Source organism: Nipponia nippon, unplaced genomic scaffold (assembly GCF_047370975.1).
Source record: "Nipponia nippon isolate SJK-2023a ecotype South Korea unplaced genomic scaffold, ASM4737097v1 scaffold_6, whole genome shotgun sequence".
NCBI classification, from domain to species: domain Eukaryota; kingdom Metazoa; phylum Chordata; class Aves; order Pelecaniformes; family Threskiornithidae; genus Nipponia; species Nipponia nippon.
In genome coordinates this window covers 37,153,705-37,169,571 of record NW_028262380.1, presented here as the reverse complement: position 1 = coordinate 37,169,571, position 15,867 = coordinate 37,153,705, and the positions used below count along the sequence as shown (strand labels likewise).

Genomic DNA, 15,867 nt, shown 5'->3' with positions numbered 1-15,867 from the left:
CACTTTCTGAGAGAGAGAGAGGGACTAGAAAGTCTTAGTTGTAGCAGTGACTGTGGCTTCTGTGAGACTACGTATCTCATCACCTCCCTCCTTGGGCTCGGGAAAAGCTTTTTCCCGGTCATCCAAACTGGAGGAGATGCCATCTTTGGAAACACCTTTCTTACCCATCCAATACACAGAATTGAGGGTTAACAGCAAGTGACAGAGTACTTGCCAGACATGGGCCATCATCCAGCAGGGATTTAGAAAAGGTCAGATTCTGAAAGTAAAAGAGCCCATGAGGGCTCTGTTGAAAGACCTTGCCCACAGCAAAGCCAAGGGATTGAATCCAACGTTATTGACTCCGCTTGGCATGTCCCCGCTGCGATAGCCTGTAATATCCCATCATCTTATGTGCAGGTGGCTGGGTTTGGTAGCCAGTGATGGACCTGTCCTATGTGGGTTTGTTATATGACATTAACCCCTTTAACACAACTGCAGCTGATCTCTGTTTCCTGAAAGTAAGGAAGGAACACATAACCCATCTCTGCTGTGTTTCACGTCTTAAAAGTAGGGCCTGCTGCTTTAAATCCATCTTGTGCCCTGTCTGTCATTCATTCCACTGCCTCCTCAAATTTTTTGTGAAACTTTAAGTGTCATAACTTATGAAAAAAAGTCTTGCTATTCTTGGATATACCATGTTATTTATTTTTATAAATCTAAAGCCTAAGTTTAATTTTCACCCGTTTTTCCAAATGAAATGGATCACCACGCTACTAACCCCACTACGCCCTCTTCCACCCCATATATATGATCTAACTTATTTTACATAATTGGTGTGTGTGCTTGGAAGAATAACTGTGGCTGAATTGAAGCAGAAGAAAACTATTCCTCCTAAAAATGCTGTTAATCCAATCGGAATTGAGATAGCGTGCTGGTTATGCTGTCAGCGTCATACGTGACTTGCAAATCAAAGATCTTCCAGTATGGTCAGTGTTTTAAGGCTCGTAAGCTAAGTAATTCCTGTTACGTTGTGTTGAAAATTGAATTTTTAACTAGCTTTGATTATATTTTTGTTATATGTAAAAATCAAAGCATGTGAAGAGAAGTCAGAAGAAAAAAGTAGTCTCCGAAAGGTAGCATCTCTTTCTTCTGCAGGCCTCCTTTCTAAAATAGTTTCATTGAATCATGACGATGTTTGCTGAAAAGAGAATTTCTTGCATTTTTAAAAGCTTTGGAATACATTTTCATTTTGTAATGTAAGACCTCTCACATCAGGTACACCTGCTTGATTTGCATGTGAATTCTGAACAATTCTTGTTTTATGTGACACTTCTGAAATGTCTGTCTGTTTTTCTTTTCTTTTTAATTCTCAAGCTCACTATTTGGATAAGATAGTGAAAGGTACTGTATACTTGCTCTTTGATGACATGCCTATACCTACATGTACTTTTTTTATATGAATATATAGTTACAAAGGTACTAGTCTGGGCAAAAGAATCTTCTCTTACATACATTCCATGGATTATAGATTTAACTCATATGACTTTCAACTCATCTCAAATGAAAAATGAACTCTTGCTTATGTTATATAATAACATTTTATCAGTAATTATACATTTATATACAAACTGTATACATGTATTAGATTTTGTCTGAACCAAAAACTGAAGATAGTATTCATTTGCTGTTTGGTGCATTTTCTTCGTTAGTTTTGTCATTGGACCTCTACCTACAAAACTGTAAATATTTAGGAAACAAAGCAAAGGGATACTCTTGTCACAGAACAAGTGTCATTAGTTCTAAAGAACAGATTAATTATAGATATGTGTGTGTTTATATATAGACAGATCAATAGAATACCCCAGGCTTTTAAGCTTCTGTTTATCTGAATGTAGAAAATCTATAGGAAATTATGACTTTTATTTTGTATGAAGCTAGAAAAAGCTTGTATACTCTATGCAACATTTTCAATTAAAAGGTTCAAGTATGCAAAAGCCTAACATGAAACAGCAAAGATTCTTGTATCTTCAGTTATGGTGAAAAACTGATTTAGAAAAATGTTTAAAATATTCCTACCCCTCTTTCCCTGAGTATCTTTATTCCTTATTTGTGTTTTTTTCATTAGAATATGGCAATATTCATGGCAATATCCAGGCTTTCACACAATAAGTCTTGAGTGTACCCAGTTGACTCCTAAAACACTCTGTCAGTATTGCAATTAAATATGTAAGTCTTCCATAAGTTAAACAGAAGAAAGATTAAGAAAAAAATAGCTCTCAGTACGTCAACAAATACTATTAGCAGCTACAGTCTGAAAGAATAAGAGTAGCAAGACTAATCTCAGCCTGGCATGATGGCACAATATCCGTAACTGTAGCATCGCCATACTTCCTCACAAGAGGTCTTCCTGATTCTCTGCCTTCTAAGAGTAATTTGACAAGAGTTAAGCACCCTTTATAACTTTTTTCTGGGAATGTTTGTAATTTGGAGCTACATGGTTGAAAGGAGTCGGTAAATTCAAAAATCTCTAGAAGAAAAAATTAGGCTATTACTTCTGAAAAGACTGTTCTAAGCACAACTAAGCTTAACCAAAACGGGTCAGTAGATTAGTAGTTCTACAAACTGAAGAAGCGTTTAGCCAGTTACTTAGGTTTTTTGGATAAAAGTTTACAGAAAATTGTTGTGTCCAAAAATATCTGATTTGTAGCCACCTTCTCATAAGATACCTAGTGCCATATCTGTACTTGCTTCTGTCAGTGTCTTATCATAGTCATAGATAAGGAACACCAAAATCTACATTATTTATAGTGTTGTCATCCTCATACAGATCATGTTGGCTGCATGCCAGATTTCATCACTAGGAAGTGACAGATACTGTTTTTTTTAATGCAATGTTAGACTGAAAACAATTATCGATTTTGGATATATTAAATTATTTTAATTGTTTCCCAAATTTTCCCTCCTTGGCCATAAAAGCAGACAAGATAGGATATAAAGGTAACAGCACAAAAGCCTTAGGGAGATTGTCACAAAAACTCACTCTCTGCTATCTGTCTTGAAGCACGTCACTACCGTGTTTTTGTTCAGTCTATCAATGTTTTATTGTGGTCCTTATGGTATTTCATTTTGTCCGTCCTAAGTAACCAAATACGCACAGCTATTACATTTAGTTGGAAATCCTGTTGGTCCTGTCCCATCCGTATGCAGCCTGAATCCTAATGTTTGTTAGAATAGATGCTAAGCTGCTTCACTATTTCCTGGGCTTTGCTTATTCTGTGAAAAGGAATGTATTTTTGGCATAAAGTATAGTCATTAAAACTGGCCTATACTTTGTGCAATTATTTAACGCACTGTAATTTCACATGAATATACGGCAACTCTGAGACCAGATAAAGTTAACGTTCTCTTTTATTACATGCCTAAAATCGTAGCCATTTTCCTACTTAAGAATTTGGAGGGATTTGTTCATAGTAACAGGGAGCTTAAACATTTGTGCCACTAAGTAACCAATACTGCATAAAGCAAATAATGATCTATTCTATGAGCACAGAAAAATGTATCATTTTACACAGCTGTGTTTGCACTATGCACTCATCTCTTGTTACTTTGCCAAAAAAAAAAAAAAATTTAAAAAACAAACTTAATTTTGTCTGGCCTGCAGGTATTTAGAGGATTGGTGCATTTATTTCCTGCCTGTACAGGTAAGTGGTGTCTCAAGTGTCAGGCCAATCAAAGATGCCACTTTGCTAAGAATTACATTCCCCAGGTAATGTTGCTGTTCCACTCCATGTGCAATTACAGTATTTGTGCTGTTCTTAAGGCCTGTTCCCAATAAGTGTCCCTTGTTTGTATTTTTTTTTCTTTTTATGTGACTGCAATATTTAAATCACTTGTGATCTTTCTTGTCTGTTTCAACAGAGGGCTGCCCTGGCTTGTGCAACAGCAATGGGAGGTGCACGCTGGACCAAAATGGCTGGCACTGCGTCTGCCAGCCGGGATGGAGGGGAGCAGGCTGTGACGTAGCTATGGAAACTCTCTGCACTGACAGTAAGGACAATGAAGGAGGTAAGATATACCAACTGGATCTTTAGCACACTGGGGAGAACCTGTTGAGGAACGGAGATTTTACAGTCAGGTGATGAAATACTGCCATGAGAACCATACACGCATTTTACTAGCTCTTATGCCTGTAAGAATACACTGCGGTATTCAGTGCTTTTATACGGCGTATCAGCAAAGCCTTACAAGATGCTTATGACAGGTGAGATATGTACTTAGAAAATGATGGGTGTCACCTTAGTTTCCCTGCAATGTTCTTTTATACGGGAATAAAACATAGTCTCAACTCAGTGAAGTGTAGTGGAGGGAAAAAAAAAAGAAAGGAGTTCAAATTTTCAGTGACCTCACAAGGAAATTACCCCAAGAGAAAAGGCCGAATGGGGAGTTTACATTTTGACCTATGATACTATTGCTGGAAACAATTGGTTGCACAGTCTACAGAGATCTTATCCCTCCATAGCCTGTGAATGCTCAGATGACTGACAGGATGCTCCCAGAAGTCTTTTTTTTTGGCTTGCTTTGCTGCAGTCTGTCATTCAGGTGACAGGTAACAATCTGCAGCGAGATGCAGGCAGGACTGTTGACTTAAGGAATCAATCGGCAGTCATTGTTGTAGGGTAGGGAAGGTAGAGGGGCTGTGACTTGGCATGGCTTCAGAATCACACAAAAAAACACACAAAAACAAGATCAAATGCGAATGCAGTCAAATATTAGATCAGCATAATGCTTTTATTGTCTGTCTGTCTTCCCCTTCTTTCATCAACTCTTTTTTTGTTTAACACCTTCAGATTCAGAGCAGAGATAAGAAACTCCATTAGGGCCTCTGGATGATGATAAAGTCATCTGTGACTTTGTTTTCCAGCTTTAGACTGCGTATGCCTTTGCTGTTGCTGGTTGGCTCTTTGCTCTCATATCCCAGCGGCAGGTGGGGTCTTAGACATCACAAACCATAAATAACAGCAGCATTTACTTCCCAAGGAAAATAAATAACACAAACAGTGCTGCTGTTTATTGCTTTACACGTCATTTGATTTGTCATCTTTCTCCATTACATACTGTATATTTTGAGTCAGTTTTGCACATTTAGGGGCCTAAAGAATCTGATGCAATCTGGTATACACAATCTGAGTTAGTGTGAAGCTGAATTCTGCATGTAGGAAGGGAGCAGGAGGAACGATTAGCCGTAGCTGTTTGGGGAATTAAGCTCAGGTGGGCCAGGGAACTATGAGCATAAGGAAGAAAGAGAAACCTGCGAGCATGAAAGGAGACAAAGCAAGGAAGAGAAGAAACTAGGTTAGAGCATAAACAACTTGAAGGAAAAAAAAGATCATGAAGGGAAAAAAAGGGAAAAAATGTTGAAAGCCCAGTGACAGACTAAAATGGATTCGGTAAATGTTAAAGATAATAGAAGGACGTGACATATCAGAAGGAGAGTCAAGAGTAGATAACGGAGCAGTGGGAGGAAGAGGAGCAAGGTGAACAGGAATGCACGTAAACAGAGCAAGGGGAAAGAAGATGCTCCTTCAGACTGAAAACAATAATAGCTGTTTGTGAGGAAAAGGGGAAAGGGAACGAGGAATTGGAGCAGAAGGATCTAACAGGATAACTCAGGGTTCAAGAAGAAAGAACAATATTGCCAAAAAAAAAAAAAAGTCTGTTGCTGGTATTTTCTTGCCTTTTTTCTCTCAATTTTTTTCATTATTTCCTTTACAGACATTATGCAGCTATGTATGAGGAAGGGATTGGCCAAACAGTTGTTTTGCCATGATTGACCTATTTAATGCTATTTGTCCCTGGCATTTCTCTTTTAGTGGACCTTATTTTAATTTATATGCTTCAGTAAAGAACATATTCACTTCAGTCTTTGACGAGTGGCTGAGGAAAAGGGTTAAAATATAACAATTAAATAAAATTAAAAACTGGAAGCATACCAAACAAAACTGGGAAAAGAAAATCTTCTTTGCCAGAAACCCACCTGGAAAGAGAAGCAGTGTTTCTTCCCTTTCCAAGAGTACCTGCAATCAGCCCACTAATCTCTCGAGCAAGCCATTCAAATTCCAGACAGCTACAGGCAATGGCACAAGGATGCCTCTGCTGTATTTGTTTATTGTGGGAGATTAGGTTATCTGAGCACTTACGCTGAATTTATACCGATGACTGCAGGTAGTGTGATTTACATTGCACTAGGCTCAGTGGTTATGTAATTAAAGTTATCTTGGTTGTTAGCTAATTGATATGCTGTGGTTAATGTTTATGTTTCATCCTACACTGGATAGAATGTATTTCATATATTAAGATGAGTATAATTCATTAATAACAGTGTCTGCTGTTCCTTTAATTCTTAGCTCTTTCTGGGACTGATTGTTCAAATTCTGTGAATATGAGCATCCCAAGGACCTCAATGGGAATATTCTCCATAGGAAATGCTAATGACATCAAGGCATGCCTGATCATTTTCCCTTCTAGATACTATTGACATATGATGGGATGATTACTGCTCATCTTCCTTTTAATACAGATTTCTGAGAGTCTGGCAGATCATTTCCTTTCTCTTTAAGGATCACTCTTTATTTTTCCATGTGTTTGATTTGGATAATAAAATACAGGATTTTCTTTGCATTTTAGCAGCCCACAAGGAATGTGTGTGCAACAAGCAGGTCTTAGTCTGAATTAAACTCCTAATGACTTTGTGGGGAGAGGGGAAGTCAGAGTCGTCCATGGGTGGAATAAGCCTAACTTCTTTACTTGGGAAAAAATGTGTCACTATTATACTTTAACAAAGTGGGCAATGTTTTGTCATCACTGTAGGAAGAATAAGCTGTTTACTCTGTAGTTTAGGTAGGTCTTTATTGAACAGATTCTTTTGTTAAGTATGCTTTTTATTAGCTCCTATCCAATTATTAAGAGTAGTTACAGGTTTCCACCAGCAGGATTTAAGGGATTATTAATATTCTTTTATTACTAAAATGAAAATAAATACTGTAATAAAGTAAAGCGTACTTATCACTACCGTATTTTTGTAATTACTTGCATAGGCTAGGATAGCCTGCTCCCGATAAGCATTGTCACAGAGTAGTACAAATTCAGCCTGAAGATTACCTAAACCAGGGCCTCTTGTCTGATAGCAGCTAATAGCAAATCCTTAGCAAAAGAATATAACAGGACAAATGTGAACTTATATTATCTTTGGTGTACTAACAGGCTGCTAATTAAAGTAGGAAATTACTGCCCCAGAATGTTTTGAATGTCAGAAGGCTTACTAAGTACAAAGATAACCCAAGCTCAGGAAATTTCAGGAAGTTTGTACTTGAATTAGGACTGATAGAATGGCATGCTCATGTTCTCTGGTTTATGCTCCAACACTTGCCATTATTCTTCAGCTTTTTGTTTGCATCTGTGGCTGCTGGGGAGCCCTGCGTTGACGTATCCGTAGCACTTATCCATGGAGACTCCAAGATTTCTTTCTGGAGTGACAGCTCATTTAGAGTCCAACACTTTATATTTTAGGCTTCTTCACTCCAACAGGAATGTTGAATTCAAGTACACTATAGGTGGGTTTATAGAGATACTGCAGTAGTAACATTGAACAAGGTCCTTGTGCACTGCTCAGGAATAAATCAAGGGCTATTTCTGCTTTTGTGGCTTTTTTGACCAGCTGCTCCTGCAGACAGTCATTTTTGGTGTCTATAATTGAGTCCATTCATTATAGCCTGTTGTAAAATTGAGCTATGTGAGGATAACTGAGGTTTGTTAATACAGTTTTCTGTCCTTTCCAGCCCCTTGCCTTAGTGTGCCACAGTCACCGAAACTGTCCTGGTAGGATGGCCAGCATCATAGCTCCAAAACTGTATTCTTCCTATGTGGGCACTGAATTTCACTTCATGGAGATTTTTTGTTGCCTAAATATATAATCAACTTATTTACCAAGAATGTGATTTATGTAGGTCCTTGGCCATGATCTCCCCTTGACACTGGCAGAACTTGTGCCCAGGGCTTATTTTGTCCCCCTATTTTTCTTCCTTCCAGCAGCTTTATACATACCCTTTAAATTCCATTCAAAAGCAAACACACCCACTGATGCATCTTATTTTTCAGACATCCATAAGTGTGGAATCCTCTGTCTTGACTCCTCTCATTTAATGTTTTGGCATTAAACAAATAAGCAATCTTATCAACAGACCATGCTCCATTGCAATTCTTCATTTTGCAACAAACGGAAAAGTAACATTAGTCAAGAATTTTACAGCTAGACTTTAGCTTTTTAGCTTTTGAGGAAGAAAACAGTGATGTAGTCATTACGTCTTCTGTATGTAGAAGAACCACTTATATCTAGAACAAAAAAATGCAAAATAACCTTCTGAGACTGATAATGATTGTCCAGCTGGCTGTAAGAGTTTCTATTATCTTTATAATTTCACTATCATATTTGAGTGATATAACTGATAAGCCAGTGTTGAGCTAAGTCTCATGTTTTTCAGGCTAAACAGAATTCATCAATAATTTTGCAGAGCCATTTCAGAAAGGAAATTTTACTCTGCTTCACCCAGTGCAATAGAGTACTCAACTTAGTGGTACTAGATAGCTCTAGCCACATAAGTACAGAGAAAGAATGAAAAATGTTTTCTCAAGTTATAAGGAGCCAGATTCATAACCATCCGTCACTTGCCTGGGCAAGTTGCTGATAAACTCCACAGAAAAATAACAAACAGCGTATCCCTGTATCTTGGCTGGTGAAAATGAGATTCTTTCTCTGATTGATGTTAGCGGAGAGGCTTGTAAAAATGCATTTCCAGCTGATTAGTTCAGAATGTGTCAATCTCATGCAGTTTTATGACCTGCAGACTATACTCCAGATGTACATTTCCTTTTTATAAACTAACAAAGATGAATGACAAAATTTGAGCATTTCTTTGGCAACTGCACCAGATATTGCCTGGGAGACCATACAGAGATATAAAAACCCAAAACTATACTTTTAACCATCAGTACCCCCAGCTTTGACACTGATCCAGGCTTCTAGAATTAAAACCAGCAAGGGAGGTCAGTACTTCAGCTAGGAAAGGGTTTCATATTGTACAAGAATGAGACTAGAAAATTACAAGAGTCACAGACTATTTGAGGTTGGAAAGGCCTCTGGAAATCATCTAGTTCTGCACCCTGCTCAAAGCAGGGTCAACTAGAGCAGGTTGCTCAGGGCCGTGTCCAGCTGGGTTTTGAATATCTCCAAGGATGGAGACTCCACAACTTCCCTGGGCAACCTGTTGCAGTGTCCAACCACTTTCATAGTAAAAAAAGTTTTTCTGATGTTTGGACAGAATTTCGCCTGTTTCAGTCTGTGCCCATTGTCCCCTGTTCTTTCGCTGGGTGCCCCTGAAAGGTGGTCTTTTTTACACCCTCCCATTAGGTATCTGTACACACTGATGAGATTCCCCCCCTGAGCCTTCTCTTCTCCAGGCTAAACAGTCTCGGCTCTCTCAGCCCTTCCTCATAGGAGAGATGTGTGAAGCCCTTAACCATCTTCATGGCCCTTCACTGAGCTTTCTCTAGTATGTCCATGTCTCTCTTGTACTGGAGAGCCCAGCCTGCACTCAGTACTCCAGGTGTGGCCTCACCAGTGCTGAATAGAGGGGAAGGATCACTTCCCCTGACCTGCTGGCAAAACTCCTCCTAATGCAGCCCAGGATGTCATTCGCACCTTCTGTGCTGCAAGGGCATGTTGCTGGCTCATGTTCAATTTGGCGTCCACCAGGACAAAGGTCTTCTCCACAAAGCTGCCTTGCAGGCAGTTGTCCCCCAGCAGGTACTGGTGCATGGGGTTGGTCCTCCCCATGTGCAGGACTTCGCACATGAACCTGAATGGCAGCATGACCCTCTGGCATATCCTCATCCCAGGAAAAATCAATGTTCTTTCTTTTCTCTTAAAAAAGTTTAAACTTTGATATACTTAACGATGACTTTTTCATCCCTTTTATTTTCTCTGAACTGACTTCAATGTCAGCCGAGTTAAATAAGAATTTTAGATGTGCAAAAGAATAGAACTCCCAGTCCTTTACTATTTTGCCAGTCCTCTAACTGATCCACATAGCACAGCAATCCTTAGAGGAATACGTTAAGAAGATCTCTGTTTACTTACACTCTTTTAACATATGATTGAACAAAAATGGATGGTATTTTTCCATCCAGAAAGAAGTTTTACTCTAAAGCTACATTATTTTGTGAGAGAAGCAGTCATGGGCTTCCTCCAAGTGCTGCACTGGTATATTTTTCAGTTTAGTGCAGCAAGCAAGCTCCCTCTCTAATCTAAATGAAATAATAAAATGTTTGAGCTATTTCAGTCTTGCTGTTCTTTTGGGGAAACAATTATCAGCTATGTGATACCATATTACATTCATCTAGAAATTTTCTGTAGCTGACATTTCCAGGCTCATTTTCCTTACGACTTTACTTACAGCAAATTAGTAGTTATCAATTCGATCTTGATTTTAATCTTTCACCAAATTAGATTTCCAGTGATGTGACAGATCTAATGCTCATTATATGTGAATATTTCAGCACATAAGCATAAAAGCACCCATGTGTTTAAATCTTGTTTGTACTGGCCAGCATTCCTCATCCGTTTATTCAGAATAAAACAGAATCATAGAATCGTAGAATCATTTAGGTTGGAAAAATACCTTTAAGATCATTGAGTTCAGCCGTTAACCTAACACTGCCAAGTCCACCACTACACCATATCCCTAAGCACTACCTGTCTTTTAAATACCTCCAGGGATGGGCACTCGACCAGTTCCCTGGGCAGCCTGTTCCAATACTTGATAACCCTTTTGGTGAAGAAATTTTTCCTAATATCCAATCTAAACCTCCCTGGAGCAACTTGAGGCCATTTCTCCCTGTCCTATCGCTTGTTACTTGGGAGAAAAAAATCTAAATGTTAAATACGGATTTTGTTCTCTGATACATTTTCATGCAAAATAGTTGTGGAAATTGCCTTTGCCACTAGCAACAAAATCTTTCTGCCCAAGTATAAAGGAATCCACCTTGATAAATGTTGTGAAATATTTAAAGCTACTTGCAGCATAGATATGCTAAAAAACTTCAGGAGAACAGCAGAGTGGGAGTTACTTGTTTCTTTTCTCTAGCAAGCCAAATAACCTCACATAAAAGCTACTCAGACCCACCTAAAATGTTTAATATTTATAAGTTAATAGTGTATGCAGAGCCTGCGTGCTTTCATTTTCTGGTTTATTCAACATGCTTTTAGAAAAGTATCGAATAAAGAGGTTTAATTTATACACGATACTGAGCATATTCAGCTTGCATGGATTTCCATGGGAGTTTAAGAACTCAGTGGAAACAAACTCTCTTTCCTTAATTGAAAGTTAATTCATTAAAATCTTAATTATTAGTATTCTTTCATACTACATAATTCTTTTAATCTCTCTGCTGGCTGGCTCATTCACATGCAAAGGGGCAGGAGGAAGAGTTTGCTCATTTGTGTGACTTTCTGCCAACAGATGGGCTAGTTGACTGTATGGATCCTGACTGCTGCTTGCAGAGTTCTTGCCAAAACCAGCCTTATTGTCGTGGACTACCTGATCCCCAAGATATTATCAGCCAAAGCCAACAGTCGCCATCTCAGCAAGCTGCCAAAGCATTTTATGACCGAATCAGTTTTCTCATTGGAGCAGACAGCACTCATGTCATACCTGGGGAAAGTCCTTTTAATAAGAGGTGAGCATGACTTACCATTTGCTCATGAATACAAAAGACATTGAAGAGCGTGTGACATTCATGTTTAGGAGAGGATCCACTGTGACTGCAAAATTCATGGCATGGACTTTCAGTAGAGACCTTTTCTCTTCGTATACCAAATTGCTTATTTTGTCTCATTTCCTGCAAAATTCAAATTGCTAGTGCCAGTAGGTTACAGAAGGTACTTGCCATGCGTGGTACCTGTATTTTAACAGGGCACTTCATTAATGATTAAATAAATCTTTATTTAACCAGTTGATTTGGGCTAGCACAGTTGGAAGTACATCAAAGCAATGAAAACACTTCAGAAGGAAAAGCAAAGCTGCACTTTTTAAACTGAGCTCACTAAATAATATAAATTATGAATTAATGTAATAGAACTGTTAAGTGCACGACAGTATAATTGCATAAACTATTTGACTGGTGCTCTACGAAGCAGTAATGACCTGAAAATAAACCAGTAGCAGGAAGCAGGTGTCTGGGATCTCACTGAGTGAAGGAAGATGATTTACACTAGAACTACTGCGTTTGCAGTAATTTAACAGCATTAATGTGTTTGGGCACAGCAGTTGATTAAAAGTTGTTGCACAAATGTTCCTTATTGCTCTTTTAAATTTTGTACTTCATAGTCCCTGCAGTTTTACAGATTGCTTTGATACTAATTGAAAAGTACGTTGTTCTTTAAGAGTCTGCCAGAGGTATGACTAACAGTGGGAACATCTAGAGTTTATAAGTTCTTAAAATTCTTCAGTGAATTTCTGGTCTTAGTAACTCCGTACAGACAAAATGAACCAAAGTAAAATCAACAATATTGAAACAAAAGTATTATCTGTAGATTTCAAGGCATTTGTTTATACAGTGTAAATTATGTGAACTTGTAAAAGGGTTAGAGTCTCAGGAATGTTTTTTTAATGGTAGTTGATACCATGTAGAGATCTGTGTGTGTGTTCACTCTACTAGCTTTTATTCATTCAAAAGAGAACGAAAAAAGCAAATTTTTCATTTGATCCTGCATCCTTTTCACAGTCTTGCATCGGTCATAAGGGGCCAAGTATTAACTGCTGATGGAACGCCACTCATTGGAGTCAATGTCTCCTTTCTACACTACCCAGACTATGGGTATACAATCACTCGCCAAGATGGAATGTAAGTTCCCTTTGAAGCACTTCTAAGTCATAAAGACAGCAAAGGCATTACTGAAGAGCTGCTTGTAAAAATAAGATAATAATAAAATAATGGAAACCAAAGAGATGAAAAAAGTGATTGACCAAAGTTGTACTTTGTACATTCTTCAAATGTGAAACATGCTGATTTTATACTTTAGATGTAGAAGGGCTAGCTTAATTTAAACACAGCATCCCAAACTCTCCATTCTCTTAGTGAAGTATTATGTACTGTAATTTAATTGATTTCTCTGTTGTTCCCAGTAGAGCCATTCTGCCTTCAGAGCAGTACAACAGAATGAAGAATCAGTCTGTAAAATGGAGGCTGTGGATGGCTTGGGGAATTTGCTGACTAGCTAGCCCTGTTGGGTTTTTTTTCTAGGTTTGACCTGGTAGCGAACGGTGGTGCCTCTCTGACACTGGTGTTTGAGCGATCACCGTTCCTGACACAGTATCACACAGTATGGATTCCGTGGAATGTCTTTTATGTCATGGATACCCTGGTCATGAAGAAGGAAGAGAATGACATTCCTAGTTGTGATCTGAGCGGATTTGTAAGGCCAAACCCTGTTATCGTGTCATCGCCTTTATCCACCTTCTTTAGAATTTCTCCTGAAGATAGTCCTGTCATCCCAGAGACGCAGGTAAAGTGTGCTTCAAATAAATAGCGTTTTATCACAGGTTAGTATTAAGCAACCATAATGAAAAGAGTGCAAACTACTGTTGAAAAATAAATAATTCTGACTAAGTGCTAAGAATTTGCAACATGTGATTATTTTCAAACCAATTTATTTATTCTACAGCGTGATTTTTAAAATTTCATCTGAAAAAAAAAAAAGGCAAGAAAGTTTGGTGTACACCAGCGTCTGGTTTTATATTTGTTTGCATGATTTAATTTAGAGAATGTCTTCAGCAATCAGGCACTGGCCCATCCAAATGGACACATTATAGTACATCTGACTTTTTGGACTGCCCTCTTATTAGAACTGCACCTCAGAAACTGAAAATGAAAGGTGTTTTTCCGCTGTGTCTGAAAGACCCATACAGTTCATTTCATCTGTTTAGTCCTAATAAATAGCATGACACTCAGATTTTTATAAACTAGAAGAAATCTCTGTAACGCTGAGGACAGGCTTACAAGCCAATGAGCATGTGTGCTAATCTACTTCTTCAGAACTTGTTATACCGAAAGTAAGGCTTGACATCAAAACCTTGCTTTAAACGGAAAAAGCTGTGGCTGGAATGTTTTTTTCTTTAACATAGATGTATTAAATTCCTCTGTCTCAAATAACTAACTATAATATAGTCTTCCTCAACTATTAAAGCCGAATTGCATTTCAAGAAGTAATATTTATCTCATTATTGATTTCTGGTAAAACTTTTCCTAGTTTTTTTCCTAGTGCTAGAAACAGCACTCTTTCTGCCTCCCTCTATCTCTCCCTCTCCCTTCTCTCCCTCTCCCTTCTCTCCCTCTCCCTTCTCTCCCTCTCCTTTCTCTCTATCCCCCCTCCCTCTCTTTTTCTCTCCCCCACCTTCACAGTGTCATAATTACATAGGGCACTCTTTCCCATTCACTAAGAAATGTCCTTGTCTCTTCAAGGGAAACATAGAAAATGTATTCAAATGTTTTCATGCAGAGCTCTTAAGGAAAGAGCAAAATCATTAAGCAATTCATGGTAGGAGCAGGTTTAAAGTAAAGATGTAAGGGAATTACAACTAAACGCTCATACAAATCTAGACTGTGCTAGAAAATTGTTGCTTTTATCCTCACTATCATTTCTGTGCCTTTGATAGTTGCAAGTCAATTAAAAGAAAGTATTTGCAAAACACAGCCCACTGAAAAACAGCTCTGATTTACTTGTTTTTGCAACATATGATAGATTCAGTTCCTGAAGTGATGGAAAATGGCTTAGATAGATGGGGTATAAATCAAGAAAAAAGTAACAAGAGAAGAATGTCAGAAAATACCTTTTTTCAAAAAACACTTGTAATGTCTAGGTAAACAAGTCATTTCATGAGCAGTGGGACTAATGAAGTCTGGATTCCTACTAATTCCCACCCATTGCTGTAATTCCAGCTATCTGCCACATACAGTCCTTCCCCCACGGACTGCATTCAGCTTTGTTCTTATGGGAGTACCAACCTGGCTACTTCTTCCCTACCTGAACCTTTTTTTTTAATAAACCCTGAAGTAACTGGATTATCTTTAGAGATTTCTACTGTTATTTCAAATGTAGTTGAAATTGGCTATCAGGTTCAAAAGTAGTGAGGTGGGCGGTCTGACAGGCAGGACTGTGGGGTCAAGTTGATTTCCCTAAAAAAACAGCCAGAAGGAAAGGTGGTATTCTCAGCGGATCCTAGGCAGTTGGTGTTGATGGGTCATTTATGACGAGGTAAAAATAGTACTGTCATTATGTATGCAAAAATCTGGTTCCGGTACTGTGTAAAAAAACCATCAAGGAGTGTTTTCTTCTGTATTCTTTGCTGCTCACACATGTAATCCCCTGCTTTGGCAAGTGGGAGCTGCAACAGCCGTGCCTGGGACATTCCCCTTCAGGGTCAGGTTCCCCTCAGCAGCCTGTCTCCCAGAAAATTCACTACTCTGATAAAAGATGGGCAGAACCAGATTCCATTCAAACCTGTTCAGCTCCGGAGGAACTGCTGTAGATCTTTTCATAGAAGGCACAAAGAAAGAAACTGTTCCCCATGTTCCTTCAGTCAGTATTAGTCACCCTGTTCGCGTGGTGTGACAGCACTCACTGTCACGTACTACAGGAGAAAACGATGTGCTGCTGTAATCATCATCCCTTGAAGTGCTTCATCATCCCTTGGAGATAATGTTTCCGAAAGAGTGTACTTAGTGGCTTATGCATCCCAAATTGATCAGAGGGGGAATTAAAGTCTGTACCAA

The 15,867-nt window shown here is 38.5% G+C and overlaps 1 protein-coding gene across 20 annotated transcripts in view; it reads left to right on the top strand.

The window, feature by feature from the left end:
• The window catches only part of TENM3 (teneurin transmembrane protein 3), a 623,972-nt gene that overhangs the window by 555,615 nt on the left and 52,490 nt on the right, over positions 1–15,867 (top strand). For 14 of the 20 annotated variants that reach the window (XM_087735943.1, XM_087735952.1, XM_087735950.1 and 11 more), the window contains 5 exons: positions 1,357–1,383; positions 3,901–4,047; positions 11,556–11,772; positions 12,820–12,939; positions 13,339–13,600. In XM_087735943.1, the coding sequence (XP_087592069.1) occupies positions 1,357–1,383; positions 3,901–4,047; positions 11,556–11,772; positions 12,820–12,939; positions 13,339–13,600 (773 nt within the window). The remainder of the gene's footprint in view (positions 1–1,356; positions 1,384–3,900; positions 4,048–11,555; positions 11,773–12,819; positions 12,940–13,338; positions 13,601–15,867) is intronic. The other 6 variants (XM_087735954.1, XM_087735953.1, XM_087735949.1 and 3 more) reach the window with 1 other exon arrangement.